Source organism: Coregonus lavaretus (genome assembly GCF_964263955.1).
Source record: "Coregonus lavaretus genome assembly, chromosome: 20".
NCBI lineage: Eukaryota > Metazoa > Chordata > Actinopteri > Salmoniformes > Salmonidae > Coregonus > Coregonus lavaretus.
The window spans coordinates 11,607,606-11,624,459 of NC_140007.1; the positions used below are offsets into that span (position 1 = coordinate 11,607,606).

Sequence of the window (16,854 nt, forward strand, 5' to 3'; positions counted from 1 at the left end):
GGAAGTGAGACATTTTGTCATCTTTTTCCATTCCTGCCATGGAACATGACAGCATAATGGGGGGTGTAGAGAGGAGAGAGGAATGGATGACATCTTAACAATGTTGCTCAACCTCTCGATACACACACAGCAGAATGTAAGCAAAATGGGTCAGGCATTTCACCAGTTTGTCAAAGTATGCTTGTGTAGTGCATATTAATTCCTTGTGTAGTGCATAGTAATTGCAGTGTTGTTCTGATTGCTTGGCTTGTATTGAGTAGTGTCATCGTTGTGTGACCTTTATCCTGTGACCTCACCTTGTCTGAGGGTATCAGAGGAGCGGAAGATCACTACCCCAGGGACCTCCTTCACCTGAGAGAGAATGGTACTTTACAGCAATGCTCTTGTTATAATAGACTTGATAAAGCAGACTGGTCTCATAGACTGTACGTAACATAGTAAACTTAAATCCGGGATACTCAAACTAGCATGATATGTTACGTTTGGTATGGTTACATAAGATAGAAGGTTACTTAAAGCAAAAACGAAAGGAGGGTGGTTCGTCGGGGTGGATGGGTGGCCGTATAACGCAAACGTCTAGCAACCCCAAGGTGTTTGAATCTCATTGTGGACAATTTTAGCATTTCAGCTAATTAGCAACTTTGCAACTACTTAGCATGTTAGCTAACCCTTCCCCTAACCCTAACCCTAACCTTAACCCTTTTAGCTAATCCTAACCTTAATCCTTTAACCTAACACCTAACCCCAACCTTAACCGTAAATGTAACCCCTAACCCCTAGCCTACCTATCATTAGCCAGCTATCTAATGTTAGCGTTAGCCACCTTGCCACCTAGCTAACGTTAACCACAACAAATCGGAATTTGTAACATATCACACGTTTTGCAAATTTGTGACATGTTGTGCGAAATTCAATTCGTAACATATCATAGGAAATGGATGATGGACATCCACAAATGAATACATACCATATGAAACGTAACATAACATATCATACTAAATGGAGTGTCTCAGATTTACGTACAGAATAATACGAAATGATGATACACATCATTACACAGAGTTGCAATTTTCCCCACTAATGGTAGGATTGGTGGAGGGGAAGCTGATCCTAGATATGTACCTAGGGGATACTTCACCCCGGAGCCTAGTTAAAGTACACCTCACAACTGATATACTGTAGAACATGTAAGTGAAACACCTTCATAGACATAGCCCTGGTACCTACAAGTTAAAGATTCCCCATTGATTGAGTGGCGGTATGATTAGAGAGTAACTGAATATGTACTGTATATTTATATATCTTGTTGCCATGGACGCATACCTGATTATAGTCCTCCACTGGTCTGTAGATGTCAGTCTCAGGGACCTGCCTTAGAAGGGAGTACTTTGGCCTGAAACTGACAAATAGACAAACTGACAAATAGATTTAACATACAATTTAGTACACAATTTAGCACAGTAAGTGGAGCAGATGAGATGTTGAGTCCCTTTAAATCTGTTAAAATGACTATAAAGAGTGAATGGTTTAATGATGTGTGGGAGGGATACATTAAAATGAGCAGTGTTGGAGGTTCCTGGTTAGGTGGAGTCTGTCTGTGATAGAGTGGAGTTAATGTGGGGTGTGGTTTATAGTGGTTGGGAATACGTGTGTCTGTGTGTGTCTGCATGTGTCCTTGTCTGTATCTGCGTGCGGACGTGCGTGCATGTGTGTGAGTGATTGTGTGCTCACAGCTGGGTCCTGTAGATGACCGTGAGCATGGAGAAGGCAATGGAGGCTGCCACGCATAGGTCAGGGTTGAAGAGCACGGTCAGGATCAGAGTGGCCACCCACAGCAGCTAGAGCGAGAGGGAGGGGGACAGACAGGAAAACAAACACCTCACCACACGCTCTCACTTTACCCCTGAGACTTTTGTTTCTACTATGAACTCTTAGAAAAAAGGGTTCCAAAAGGGTTCTTCGGCTGACCTCATAGGAGAACCTATTTTGGTTCCAGGTAGAACCCTTTTTGGTTCCAGGCATGGGCGGTGTGTTCAATAGGGCGATATGGGCGACGCACTGCCAAACGGGAAAAGGAAGGGATTTTTTTTCTAATCAATTATATCATGGCAACAGTAGTTCAGTGTTCACGTCTGATCTGCCAGCCACTAAATGTCCAATCAGGCTAAAGTCGTGCTTCAAATGTCCCCGCCCGTTTTGGGGCGATTTCAGTCAGGTTGAAAATCGCCCAGAAGTCTCTCATAGCCTCTAATGTAAAATATTTTTTTTTCAAATTTCTGAGCTTTCAATACATTCTCTATGGGTGTCTGAGGGCTTGCACTTACGCGCTTTCGTCATACGTAACGTAACGTAACCATGAACGGCAGACAGCAACGCTTGGACAGCGACTGGTGTAACCGACATGCACCATCTTTCAGAAAAGATTAAGAAAAATGAGCTGTCAAAGACCCACATTGATAGCTGTTTGAGATTGTCTGCTTTGGTGAGAGTGAATATTGCCACTCAACTGGATGAGGGATACAGGCTAGCTGTCCGCCGCCACAACGATGAGGTTAGCAACAGCAGAGTCGTGAACACTGTCTACGAGAATCGAGACGACCTCATAGAATGTTTTGAAGCCATCCGGACGGGTTCATTGGGTTCATTTGACCAGCCCACCGTACCAGAAGCTACATAATAAGGACATCGATGCTGTCTTTATCAAACGTGCCCTCGACAGCTTCGCAAGCAGTGTGCAGGCCATAAGGTAAGATAAAGATTAAACAATATCATTCGATCTTTCTCAAAGCAGAGCTTTATTTGAAAATGTATGCATGAAAGGAGACTGCATTTGTGTTTGAAATTACATTATTGTCATTATATATGGCCAGTGGTGTAATCTATCTTATTTTATATACTATGTGTACTGTACAGTGGTGCTCATAAGTGTATGAACACATTCTAAAGCTGACTAAAAAGAGGAATAAAAAAATAAAAAAATCATCTTTTGGAAATTGATCTTAATGACTTAATTAAAAAAGTTGGAAAATCCAACCTTTAAGGACACCAATTTTCTTTTCTTTTTTATTCCTCTTTTTAGTCAACTTTAGCATGGGATCATAAGCTTATGAGCACCACTGTATACTGTGCTGAACATCCAGGCTATGTGAGACACAAAGGCTAACTTAAACACTAAAGACTTTATGCATCCCTGCCCATTTTAAGTGGAACTGAAGTATTTGTACTATACATGGATACATTGCATATACCTGTGCATCACATAGACAACAATACTGTACAAAGCCAACAAACACATTGGTCTGTTTGCCTTCAGGGACTCCTCTCAACAGCAGCTGTAAGAAGCAACAGGAGCCAAAAGACCCAGAACAGCTTTGAGAGAAGAGGAGAAGCAGAGGCTGTCTGAAGAGGTCTGCAACACCATCCTGGATCACACCAAAGAAAGGTTCTCTTTCTCTGGCCACCTTGTGAGTGCTACCTTACTGCAAGCAGACATGTTTGAAAGGTACTGCCATTCAAAAAAATAAAAAATCTGTTCATGTTCATTTTTACAAATCTATACAATTGGCCAGAATATGGTTGTTCATATTTACAAATCTATACAATTGGCCAGAATATGGTTGTTCATTTTTACAAAGCCATACATATTGTTTATGCAGTGTTGAGGAATGTGAAAGAACACCCTTGATTATTTTTACTGTGATAACTTATTTTGCTTTTGTAAGCCAACACTTTTGAGATCAGTCAATAAATGCTTCTGGTATTGACTTATATGCTGCCCCTGTCTTCATGTTGTTGCTGGACATATCTTTTTAAAAATGTGTGTAGGTCACCTAAATCATCAGAAAAATTGCCCCTCCTGAGAATTTTTTCAGGAGCCGCCACTGGTTCCAGGTAGAACCCTTTTGGAACCCTCTGCGGAAAGGGTTCTACATGGAACCCAAAAGGGTTCTAACTTGAACCAAGAAGGGTTCTTCAAAGGATTCTCATATGGGGACAGCCGAAGAACAATTTTAGGTTCTAGAAAGCACTTTTTTCATATTATCTCTGTGAGGGAAAAACCAATAAACTAACTTGAAATCAAATCTAAGACCCCTCTCTTCTCTTTCTCCACTCCTCATTCATCTCGCCCCTATCTCTGTTGACCCCTCCTCCCCCTGACTCTTTCTCTCTCGTTCTCTCTCTCTCACACCATATCCATGAACTGCTTCATCATGCCATGCAGGTTCACATAAATGATGGCTGCCAACACTGCCTGTTGGACAGAAAGATAGCCACCAATCACAATCACACACAGAACCACCTCAGTGGCTAACAGGAAGAGTGTATAAACCAACAGTCAATAGAATGGTACCTTTGGCAGTTCTTCAAAGAGAGCCCCAATCCACAGCACAATGACTAGAATCACCATGGCTGAAAGAGCACTAGCCACCTGGGAGAAGAGAGAAAGAAAGAAAGAAAGAAAGATTTGATTTGATATATTAGGATCCCCATTAGCCGACGCCAAATGCACATAACAAGTAGGTCACATGGGGGAGAGGTGTTGTGTCGTGATGTGTTGCTTTATTTGTTTTTTGAAACCAGGTTTGCTGTTCACTTGCGCTATATAAGATGGAAGGGAGTTCCATGCAATCATGGCTCTGTATAATACTGTATGTTTCCTTGAATTTGTTCTGGACCTGGGGGATGTGAAAAGACCCCTGGTGGCATGTCTGGTGGGGTAAGTGTGTGTGTCAGTGCTGTGTGTAAGTTGACTATGCAAACAATTTAGGAATTTCCAACACATTAATGTTTCTTATAAAAACAAAAAGTGACACAGTCAATTTTTCCTCAATTCTTAGCCAAGAGAAACTGGCATGAATAGTTTTAATATTAGCCCTCTGATTACAATGAAGAGCAAGACGTGTGTCACGCCTACACCCGCTCTCCCGCTCCGGCGCTCGACGACGCCGGTCTACTAACCACCGGTCTTGGCAACCCACATTACGCACACCTGGCAACCATCATTACGCACACCTGCTCCCCATCGTTATGCACACCTGGACTTCATCAGTACCTTGATTACTTCCCCTTTATTTAGCCCTCAGTAGCCTCAGTCTTCAGGCAGTATTGGTTTTGTTTTTCATGCCCAGTACGCTGCTCTTGTTTTGTATATCTTCATGGTCTTCGTTATTAAACTCACCAACTGCACTTGCTTCCTGGCTCCCTGCGTCTACGCTACAATGTGTGGCTCTGTTCTGGGCCAGCTGTAGCTTAACTAGGTATTTCTTTGCAGCACCATATGACTGGACAATAATCAAGATAAGATAAAACTAGAGCCTGCCGGACTTGCCTTGTGGAGTGTGGTGTCAACAAAGCAGAGCATCTCTTTATTATGGACAGACCTCTCTCCATCTTTACAACCTTTCAATCTATATGTTTTGACCATGACAGTTTGCAAACTAAGGTAAGTAATTTAGTCTCCTCAACTTGTTCAACAGCCACACCATTCATTACCAGATTCAGCTGAGGTCTAGACCTTAGGGAATGATTTGTACCAAATACAATGCTCTTAGTTTTAGAGATGTTTAGGACCAGTTTATTACTGGCCACCCATTCCAAAACAGACTGCAAATCTTTGTTAAGGGTTTCAGTGACTTCATTAGCTGTGGTTGCTGATGTGTATATGGTTGAATCATCAGCATACATGTACACACATGCTCTGTTTAATGCCAGTGGCAGGTCATTGGTAAAAAAGAAAAAGAGTAGAGGGCCTAGAGAGCTGCCCTGCGGTACACCATACTTTACATGTTTGACATAAGAGAAGCTTCCATTAAAGAAAACCCTCTGAGTTCTATTAGATATCTCTGAATCCACGATATGGCAGAGGTTGAAAAGCCATAACACATACGTTTTCTCAACAACAGGTTATAGTCAATTATATCAAAGGCTGCACTGAAATCTAACAGTACAGCTGTTCTTATTATCAATTTATTTCAACCAATCATTAATCATTTGTGTCAGTGCCGTACATGTTGAGTGCCCTTCTCTATAAGCATGCTGAAAGTCTGTTGTTAATTTGTTTACAGAGAAATAGCATTGTATTTGGTCAAACACAATTCTTTCCAACTGTTTTCTAAGAGCTGGCAGCAAGCTGATAGGTCTGCTGTTAGAACCAGTAAAGGCCGCTTTACCACTCTTGGGTTGTGGATTTACTTTGGCTTCCCTCCAGGCCTGAGGACAAATACTTTCCTCTAGGCTCAGATTAAAGATATGACAGATAGAAGTGGCTATAGAGTCAGCTACCAACCTCAGTAGCTTTCCATCTACGTTGTCAATGCCAGGAGGTTTGTCATTATTGATCGATAACAATAATTTTTCCACCTCTCCCACACCAACTTTACAAAATTCAAACTTACAATGCTTTTCTTTCATTATCTGTTTTTTTTATGCATGAGTACGATGGCTCACTGTGCGTTGTTGGCATTTCCACTTTGCCAATGAAGTAATCATTCAAATAATTGCCAACATCAAATGGTTTTGTGATGAATAAGCCATCTGATTCGATGAAAGATGGAGTTGAATTTGTCTTTCTGCCCATAATTTCATTTAAAGTACTCCAAAGTGTTTTATCACCATTCTTTATATCATTGATCTTGGCTTCATAATACAGATTCTTCTTCTTTTTGTTGAGTTTAGTCACATAATTTCTCCATTTGCAGTAAGTCACTATATCGTGATCACTGCATCCAATGAGAACGGATACAGCTTTAGAACAAAGTTCTACAGTATTAGTAAAAATGTGATTAATACATGTGGATGATCTTGTTCCTGTAGTGTTTGTAAACACCCTGGTAGGTTGATTAATAACCTGAACCAGATTACAGGCACTGGTTACAGTGAGATACTTTCTCTTGAGCCAACAGCATGATGAAAACCAGTCAATATCGAGGTCCCCAAGAAAGTAGACCTCCCTGTTTAAATCACATACACTATCAAGCATTTCACACATATTATTTAGATACTGACTGTTAGCACTTGGTGGTCTATAGCAACACCCCAAAATAAAAGGCTTTAGATGTGACAGGTGAACCTGCAACCACAACACTTCAATAACACTTGACATAAGATCTTCTCTAAGCATTACAAGGATATGGCTCTGAATATATATAGCAACACCTCCCCCATAAGCATTTCTGTCTCTTCTATAGATGTTATATCCTTGTATTGCTATTGCTGTATCGTCAAATGAATTATATAAGTAAGTCTCAGAAATGGCTAATATATTAACGTTATCTGATGTTAGCAAGTTATTGATTTCATTAACATTATTTCTAAGGCTACATATATTAATATGGGCTATTTTCAGCCTTTTCCTGGGTAGCTTATCAGAGATAGACATAATATGGAAAAGAGCAAACAGAGCAAGATAAAAAATATATACATTCAGCAGTCCATTAATCAGTTGGTGTAAGTGTGTGTGCTGCGGGGTTGAAGCTACAAGCCCATAGGCTTGGCTCTCTCATCCCTTCCAGGCATTTGGGAGGGAGGGTGGACAATGAGCCTGTCATAGTGGATGTAAGCAATGTCCCTGTACGCTTTGGCAGCTTCCATGGTTGGGATAAGTTATTTCCTCTTCAGGAGCACAGCTTCAGGATAGTCCTCGTTGAGGAAGATGTACATTCTTCTCAAGTTCTTGGCTCATTCCAGAACAGCTACCTTGTCCTTAAACCTCAGGAACTTGACCACTATCGACCTGGGCCTGTCACCTGGGCCGGTGGTGGGTTTTCCAGTCCTGTGGGCGCGCTCCACCTCAGTCTTCCTGTAGTCTATCTTCAGTTTCTCCCACATCATTTCCCTCACTTTGCTCAGTCTCGTCCAGGTCTCATGTGGAGATTCTGCAATTGGATCATTGAGCATTAAAACAGACTTCAACCCTCTTGTACTTGCATAGTAATAATGAGCCCTGGCAGTTGAAATGAAGTGCTAGACAACAAATTATTTGTGTTGTAATGAATGACACATGGGTGGGTTTTAATGAATGCTTTGAGGGATTTTTTAATGAACCCACTTATCAGTGCAACAGAATAATGTATGACTACTGTCATAATGAGAGGTGTCTGTACCTGTGTCTTTCCCCCAGTGCTTTCCTGAACCATGGTACGAGATATCGAGCAACTGATTGCAAAGCACTGGAAAACCCCTCCGATGGAGTTGCTGAGACCCAGGGCTATCCGTTCCTAAACCAGGAAGAGACCACTTTCTTTAGTAAATAGGGAAGTGAATAGCACATGCAGTCATTCACAAGCAGTGCATGCCACACATTACAACATCTATACCCAGAGAGATATCCAATCACACCATTTTTGACAGTGTTTCTCACCTGGTTGTTGTCAACTTTGTAGCCATGTTTTAGGGCAAAGATTTGTCCGAGAGAGATGGCAATGCCGTAGCCAACAACAGACAGAACGAAGGCATCATTTATAACCTGACCAAACAGAGAGGCTGTAGGCAGGAAATATGGCTGTAGACTGGGGAAGAGAAACAAGCGTAGATATCTTTGTGTGATCATGATGTTGTGTATTGTAGTTTGGTGGTTGTGTAGCTAAGTATACTGTCATCTGTGTGAGTGGTTGTGTAGTTAGACTATGTGACTGAGTATCTGAGATGTGGGCTGTTATGGCTGTGATACTTTGTGGTTATGCATGTACAGTATGTGGTAGTGTATCTATGTGGTTGTGTACAGTATCTATGTGGTTGTCTATGTATGTGGTTGTGTATCTATGTGGTTGTGTATCTATGTGGTTGTGTATCTATGTGGTTGTGTATCTATGTGGTTGTGTATCTATGTGGTTGTGTATCTCTATGTGTGTGCAGTATAATACTCCTCTCCTCACCCAGAGGGGATCTCTCCCACCACTTCCACTCCATGCTCCCCCTCAAGGTTGACCTGCCAGGAGATCACCGTGGCGATGATGACCTGTCGACAGACAGACAGAGAGATGACGTCAATGACTGAACCCACATTAGAAATGGACAAAATAATGTTGGGGCTGTTTTAATGTGGTCAAAATACAGTTGTTATTTTTTTTTACAGAAAAAGGATTACTCCTACTCCACTTCGTCATCCATTGTTTGTGAACACACCAATTTTTTCTCCCTGCCATTCATTTGGTCAAATGTTCAGGGTGGGAACTACAGTCATCTATTGTCCTCTGTTGGGTGTAGGAGGAGTGGGATTGTGACTCACCGCCAGCAGCTCTACAGGGATGGGTACTTGCAGTTTTTTTCCCCCAGGTAGGTGTTGAGCTCCTTGACGATGATGAGGCCAATGATGGACACCAGGCTCACCCTCAGGGTGCCTATGTTGGTTTCTGGGTTCTCCTATGGGGACAGCTGAAGAACCCTTTTGGAACCCTTTTTTCTAAGAGCATAGGCAGAACATTAAATCAAACAAATCAAATTTTATTGGTCACATACACATACTTAACAGATGTTATTGCAGGTGTAGCGAAATGCTTGTGTTTCTAGCTCCAACAGTGCAGTAATATCTAACAATTAACAACAATACACACAATACACACAAATCTAAAAGTAAAAGAATGGAATTAAGAAATATATTAATATTAGTACAATCAATGTCGGAGTGGCATAGACTAAAATACAGTAGAATAGAATAGAATACAGCATATACATATGAGATGAGTAAAGCAAAATTATGTAAAAATGATTAAAGTGGCCAGTGATTCCATGTCTATGTAGGGCAGCAGCCTCTAAGGTGCAGGGTTATGTAACCGGGTGGAAGCCGCCTAGTGATGGTTATTTAACAGTCTGATGGCCTTGAGATAGAAGCTGTCTCTTGGCCCCAGCTTTGATGCACCTGTACTGACCTCGCCTTCTGGATGATAGAGGGGTGAACAGGCAGTGGCTCGGGTGGTTGTTGTCCTTGATGATCTTTTTGGCCTTCCTGTGACATTGCCCCCGGTGATGCGTTGGGCAGACCGCACCACATCTCTGGAGAGCCCTGCGGTTGCGGTGATACAGGCTGACAGGATGCTCTCAATTGTGCATCTGTAAAAGTTTGTGAGGGTTTTAGGTGCCAAGCCACATTTCATCAGCCTCCTGAGGTTGAAGAGGCGCTGTTGCGCCTTCTTCACCACACTGTCTGTGTGGGTGGACCATTTCAGATTGTCAGTGATGTGTACGCCGAGGAACTTGAAGCTTTCCACCTTCACTGTCACAACCTGATCTGTTTCACCTGTCTTGTGCTTGTCTCCACCCCCCACAAGGTGTCTCCCATTTGTTCCCATTATCCCCTGTGTATTTATGCCTGTGTTTTATGTCTGCCTGTTGCCAGTTTGTCTTGTCTCGTCAAGCCTACCAGAGTGTTGTTCCATACTCCTGTTTTTTCCTAGTCCCTGTTTTTCTAGTTCTCCCGGTTCCGACCTTTTCTGCCTGCCCTGACACAGAGCACGCCTGCCTGACCATTCAGCCTGCCCTGACCTCAAGCCTGCCTGCCACCCTGTACCTTTCGGACTCAGACCTGGTTTACAAACTTCTGTCTGTCCTCGACCTGCCTCTTGCCTGCCCCTTGTATTTTAATAAATATCAGTGACTCGAACCATCTGCCTCCTGTGTCTGCATCTGGGTCTCATCCTGCGTCGTTATATTCTCCACTGCGGTCCCGTCGATGTGGATAGGGCCGTGCTCTCTCTGCTGTTTCCTGAAGTTCACAATCAGCTCCTTTGTTTTATTGACGTTGAGTGAGAGGTTATTTTCCTGGCACCACCAGTGTTGTGTTCACTGGATGACTAAATAAGGCATGTGTAGTGGTCTCTGTGTGTGCTATAAAACATAGTTTATACTCTCTACACAGCAACGTCCTTACCCACAGAGATGTGTTAGGACATCCCAAAGATGAAGTTAATGAGGATGAGATAAAAAGAGGAGTAAAGATGGTTATTATATGGTTATTAAAGATGGTTATTATATGGTTATTAAAGATGATTATTATATGGTTTTAAAGATGGTTATTATATGGTTATTAAAGATGGCAACAGAGCTATAATATAAGACACATAAAAGGATGTTTAAAATATAGGTTTTATTTAGTCAGGCAATCAGACCTTGTGGTAGGTGCATGATGCCCACACTGATGCCTGAGATCGGGTCTCCGATGGCGTTGTCTCTGAGGGAGGCAGCCAGGAGAGGACAGGAACAGATGACAACATACAGCTCTTCAGCCTGGGACCAGAACACCTGGGAGAGGACACACACACACAGACTGAGACTCAGACAAGCTCAAACTACAGTGCCTTCAGAAAGTTTTCACACCCCTTGACTTTTTTGCACATTTTGATTTGTTACAGCCTGAATTTAAAATGGATTAAAGTGCTATTTTGTGTCACAGGCCTACACACAATACTCCATAATGTCAAAGTGTAATTATTTTTGTAGAACATTTGTAGAAAACACATTATTTAAAAATGAAAAGCTGAAACATATTCAGTCAATAAGTGTTCAACCCATTTGTTATGGCAACCCTAAATAAGTTCAGGAGTAAAACGTGCTTAACAAGCAGTGGCGACACGTCATTTAGGACAGGTGGGGCAGAGCCCCACTTGTTTTGAGCCCCAACTGTTGTGCCTGTTTTGCATGTTATTTTGTCATTAATACATGTCACATATCAGTTTGCAAACAATGTAAGAGTTAATAAAGCTGCATACAAACATGGTCTGCATACAAACAGGTGTTTCAGCCTAGCTCAGTACTTTCTGTGGTGGAGGAGCAGCCAGCGGAAAATACAGAGCGTAGGGGTTGGTAATCTTCTCTAGTTGCGCCGTGATTGGCTCAGTGTTCTGGGACACTACGTCACTGCAAAATCTACAGGGAGAGCTAGAAAGTTCAAGCCCCCTAGGGTGCTGCTATAGAGTTACATTAGAAGTGCCCGTCCAAATCTTAGCTAGCAAGCTACACAAGCAGTCATCATCATGAATCACATCGACAATCTACTGGCAAATCCTTTTCAATCCTTGTCATATGAAGAGAAATTATAGATAAAACGTATCGGTGCTCATTGGCCATTGGACATAAACATTACACAACCAGTTAGAAATCGCAAATTCAACAATGAGTGGTTTGGAAGGAATACATTGCAAAGCAATCACTATTTTGCTTCCCCTGCTATTCGGTTGAGAGGGTGTGTGGTCCAAGTCTGGGTTTAAGGGTCTCTTTTGCAAGCTTAAAAGGATAAACATTCACACGCAATACCATGGGCCAGAAAAGGTTGAATACATTGGCCATGCTATCAATGCAGCATGACTTCTGAAGCATTCAAAACAACTGGAAACTCGGAACTGGGAAATCTCAGACTTCAGTGAGTTCAAGACAACCGGGAACTCTGAAAAAAACTAGCTCCGACTGGGAAAATACATTTTGAACGGTCATCTAACTCAGAATTCCAAGTCGGAAACTCTGGCCTCTTTCTAGAGCTCTGACCTGAAGATCACTAACGTCATGATTAGACCTTGTTTTTTTCCAAGTTCCCAGTTGTCTTTAATGCACCATAAATCCAGAGAATGACAGACTTTGATGACAACGTTTGATGACAAAATTTGCCCACAAGAAGGCTGCCTTCCTGTTCAAGTGAGCACAGCACAACGGGAGTGCAAAAATGTATTGTATGTAACCACATTTTTTACTCTGTTCCATTTATTCCATTCCAGCCATTACAATGAGCCCATCCTCCTATAGCTCCACCCACCAGCCTCCATTGCACTGAGTACCACTCTTCATATTTTCACACATGGTGGTGTCTGCATCATGTTATGGGTATACTCATCATCGGCAAGGACTAGGGAGATTTTTAGGATAAAAATAAACGTAATAGAGCTAAGCACAAGCAAAATCCTAGAGGAAAACCTGGTTCAGTCTGCTTTCCAATAGACACTGGGAGACAAATTCACCTTTCAGCAGGACAATAACTTAAAACACAAGGCAAAATGTACACTGGAGTTGCTAACCAAGACGACATTGAATGTTTCTGAGAGGTTTAGTTACAGTTTTAACTTAAATCGGCTTGGAAATCTATGGCAAGACTTGAAAATGGCTGTCTAGCAATGATCAACAACCAACTTGACAAAGCTTGAAGAATATTAAAAAGAATCATGTGCAAATATTGTACAATCCAGGTGTGCAAAGCTCTTAGAGACTTACCCAGAAAGACTGACAGCTGTAATCGCTGCCACTGACAGCTGTAATCGCTGCCAAAGGTGATTCTATCATGTATTGACTCAGGGTGTTGAATACTTATGTAATCAATATATATTAGTGTTTTGTTTTTCATATATATTTTTTTTTACAAATGTTAGAATTTTTCTTCCACTTTGACATTACAGAGTATTTTGTGTAGCTCGTTGACAAAAAAATGACAATTAAATCCATTTTAATCCCACCTTGTAACACAACACAATGTGGAAAAAGACAAGGGGTGTGAATACTTTCTGAAGGCACTGTATCCAGGCCAGTGGTGGAAGAGGGTACAGAGATTTGCTTCCTCAAATGTTCTACTGCTTGAGTACCAGCACCAGTTCCAGTTCTAAAATTCGAACCCTGGTATGATAACAGAGTCGTTCTTGAATTGCGATGGCATTTGCGTCCCTTGCCTTTGCAACCATTAAAAACACTTTCAAATGACAAATAGTGACACATCAATCATGTTTTTGTTTATATTGAACTGTTTATCAATGATAAAACATAATGAAAACCCTTTATACTGCAAAACAGTATATTAATGTAAGCTTATCTCAATTTGTATAGTTGTAGTGACATTCTTTGGGGATTTAGAGATATCTATTTTGAATGCTAGAAAATGAACAAAGGTAAATTATATATTGTAAAGATAAATAAAACAAAGAAGGCTAATTAAAATACCTATATTTTTTACTAGTATAATGTCTGTCCTTCAGTTTCATGTCATTGGTGTTACTGCCTTGAAAATCACATTTATTACAAAGATATACAAGGACCTTGAGCATTCCCTCCAGAGGCAAACTGTTATCGGGGGAGGGGTCTATATTAAAGAAAATGATTCGCTAATATTCTTCAAGCTTTGTCAAATTATTAATGATATCACTTTAGTAAATTATTTTTAAAGGGTTATTGACCTGCATCTGTGGCCTCCATTTAAGAAAATCCTCAATAACCAAAAATGTCTCATTGGTGCATTGGTGTTACTACTCCTACTGGTGGCACCATAATGTTATCATAATGGTTTTAAAAAAGTCATTAAGCTACCATATTAGTTTAATTAGAATGGGAAGATGTACCCAAATACATCTTTTTTTTAACAAATGAGAAAACTGTAATGCCCAAATGCCACCGCAATTCAAGAACGACCTGACAGTAAATTGAGTACTTTATTTTTCATTTATCTTTAAAGAGTGACTGCCTTTAAAAAGCAACAATTCCCTTCGCAAATGGCCTATGTGGCATCGATATAAGACAGAAACAGCTGCGGTGATTGCTCTCTATCCAATAGCATAGGCAACGAGACAGACCTGCTCAGCAGCTCTGACTTTGTTTACATAAGACAACAAGTCACGTATCTTTTTACTTGAGAAATACTGCACCAAACACCTTAGTTAGATGTAAAAACTAAAACATCCTCGGTAAAAACGTCAACATTTTTCATTCTGGGGATTTTGAGGAAGTGAAATAGGCTTCCAGTGTGTCACGGTTTCGGCCGAGGCTGCTCCTCCTCCTTGTTCGGGCAGGCTTCGGCGGTCGTCGTCTCCGGAGTACTAGCTGCCACCGTTCTTTGTTTTCGATGTTTGTTTGGTTAGGTCTGTTTGGTACACCTGTTCATGTTTAGTGTTGATTATGTGTCCTATAAGTTCTCGTTGTTTCTGTCATGTGTTGTGTGTAATTGTTTTCACCTGTCTGTTGGTGCTCTTCATTTGTTTGGACAGACGCCAGAGTGTACCGTCGCACTTTTGTTTTCGTGCGTAGTCGGTTTTGGTATTTTACGCACTGTTGCGTATTGTTCGCCTCCGGGCTAGTTGGACCCGTTTGTATTTGTTTCATCTCAGTAAAGTCAGGTTTGACTGAGCTCCTGTGTCCTGCACTTGATTCCACACCACACTCGCATCAGAACCCTTGACACAGTGTCTCATGGGGGGACAAATATCATTAACCAAACGCAGAATCGGTTAGGAAACACACCTCCAAGACTGAAATCTCGTTTTTTTCAAATGAGCAACAGAAAAACACACGTGCCAATCGGCATGTTCAGTAGCTCTTTAAGCACTGAAACAGGCACACAAGACATACTGAGTCATAGGGAGAACTAAGACGCACAGCAACTCTTACACATACTGTACTAAAACAACACAAGGATACACTGAGTCTTTCCAGGAATTACAAATGGTATTAGTAGTGAGTCATGTCTGAGACACAGCATTCTAGAGAGGTCAACAATGAACGCTATTTCGTCACAGTTTCATTTCATTTAGGTTATTTTCAGTTGTATTCAAGGTGAACGTTACCTTACCTCATTGACTCTTGAGTTTTTCAGTGAGAGGGACTTTAACATCTGATTTCTCTGCAAATTTGTCCACTTTTCCTTAATCCAGCACCTCTCTGTACATGCGGTAGCCCACACGCCTTCTCTCCTCCATGGTTGGGCCTGTGTGACCCACTAGAGTCCCATCTGTGTAGAGGTCACCTCTGATACTTCCTTCAAACTTGTCTGATATCAACTCTCTCCCTGTGCTCCGATGTGTTGTGATCTTATGACTTAAATGTCTTATGTCTCAATAGAAACTGGCTTCAGGTTGATTGTCAATGATCAGCAATAATATCCCACTTGATGTAGCTTCAACTTCTGAAAATATGTTCCTCTCCTTCAAGGTCAATCTACTGCAGGTCTGTACATCAGTGTTCAGGTTGTCCAAATATGGTAATCCAAATACTTTATGAATCTGTGTCCAAAGTGTCTGAGCCTTTGTATGACTTTGAGTTAAGAGGGGTCATTCTTCCGTTATTAATCCAGTTGAGACCCTCTGTTCCTAGAAAGTCCTCTGGTTTCATCTTTAACCTCCTCTGTCACTGAGTATTCCCTCTTGTCCAAGTATCTTATGACAGCGGACCTTGAATGAAGACAAAACACAGATACACTCTTGCAGGTGGGGAGGAGGACAGCAAAGTCCCAGTCAATCACTTCATCCCATTCGAGATGGACAGACAGGTGTGCTGTTGACGCTACAAGTCAGTGAGACAGTAGGTCTTTAGAAAGAGGTGTCAGGAGTCTTATCTGGGCCTGATTAGAGAGAGGACATAATTCAGTCAAGTCAGGGATATTACCCTTGTTTTTGCTTACCCTGTGTGGATGGTGTATGACCTGGTTGTGTGCACAAACAGATATGGCCGCAATAATGATACTAGGGGACCGTGAGGGATAAATAATGAACCTGTTGTGTTGGAGTTTGTTGGTCATTTGAATGTTTTGAACCAAACTTCCATTGAAACAGGTTTTTTTTATAGGGGTCAAAGGAAATACCCAGCAGCCCTGGGTGACCTTTGAACTTTGCCCTCCAGTTCACGCCTCTTGCAGATACCCTTATATAAACCGCCTCTTTCTTTATGATCTCTGCTAGACTTATTATATACAGTGTAGGCAGCTCTTCAGTCCCTCCATTTGCAGTTAAGTTAAACTATGCGCTGTACTCTTGTACTCTTCCCTCCCCTTCTGATGTGCAGTGAATATTTAACATTTATTTATGTTTAATAGTATTTTAATTTCCATCTGAAGCTTGATGATATATGTTGAAACAGTATTACTTTCTTCAGTATTCAAGGGTTGACATAGAGTTTAATAGA

General features: G+C 41.4%; 1 protein-coding gene across 1 annotated transcript in view; it reads right to left on the minus strand.

Annotated features, from left to right (window-relative positions):
- slc26a6.1 (solute carrier family 26 member 6, tandem duplicate 1) overlaps window positions 1-16,854 on the minus strand; it is a gene marked incomplete at its 3' end in the record, with an annotated part of 32,103 nt that overhangs the window by 4,431 nt on the left and 10,818 nt on the right. Inside the window, 11 exon segments of the mRNA XM_084184350.1 lie at window positions 292-351; window positions 1,324-1,393; window positions 1,732-1,838; window positions 4,190-4,252; window positions 4,352-4,429; window positions 8,103-8,216; window positions 8,360-8,507; window positions 8,874-8,956; window positions 9,227-9,268; window positions 9,271-9,360; window positions 11,128-11,235. Of these exon segments, the coding sequence (XP_084040476.1) occupies window positions 292-351; window positions 1,324-1,393; window positions 1,732-1,838; window positions 4,190-4,252; window positions 4,352-4,429; window positions 8,103-8,216; window positions 8,360-8,507; window positions 8,874-8,956; window positions 9,227-9,268; window positions 9,271-9,360; window positions 11,128-11,235 (963 nt within the window).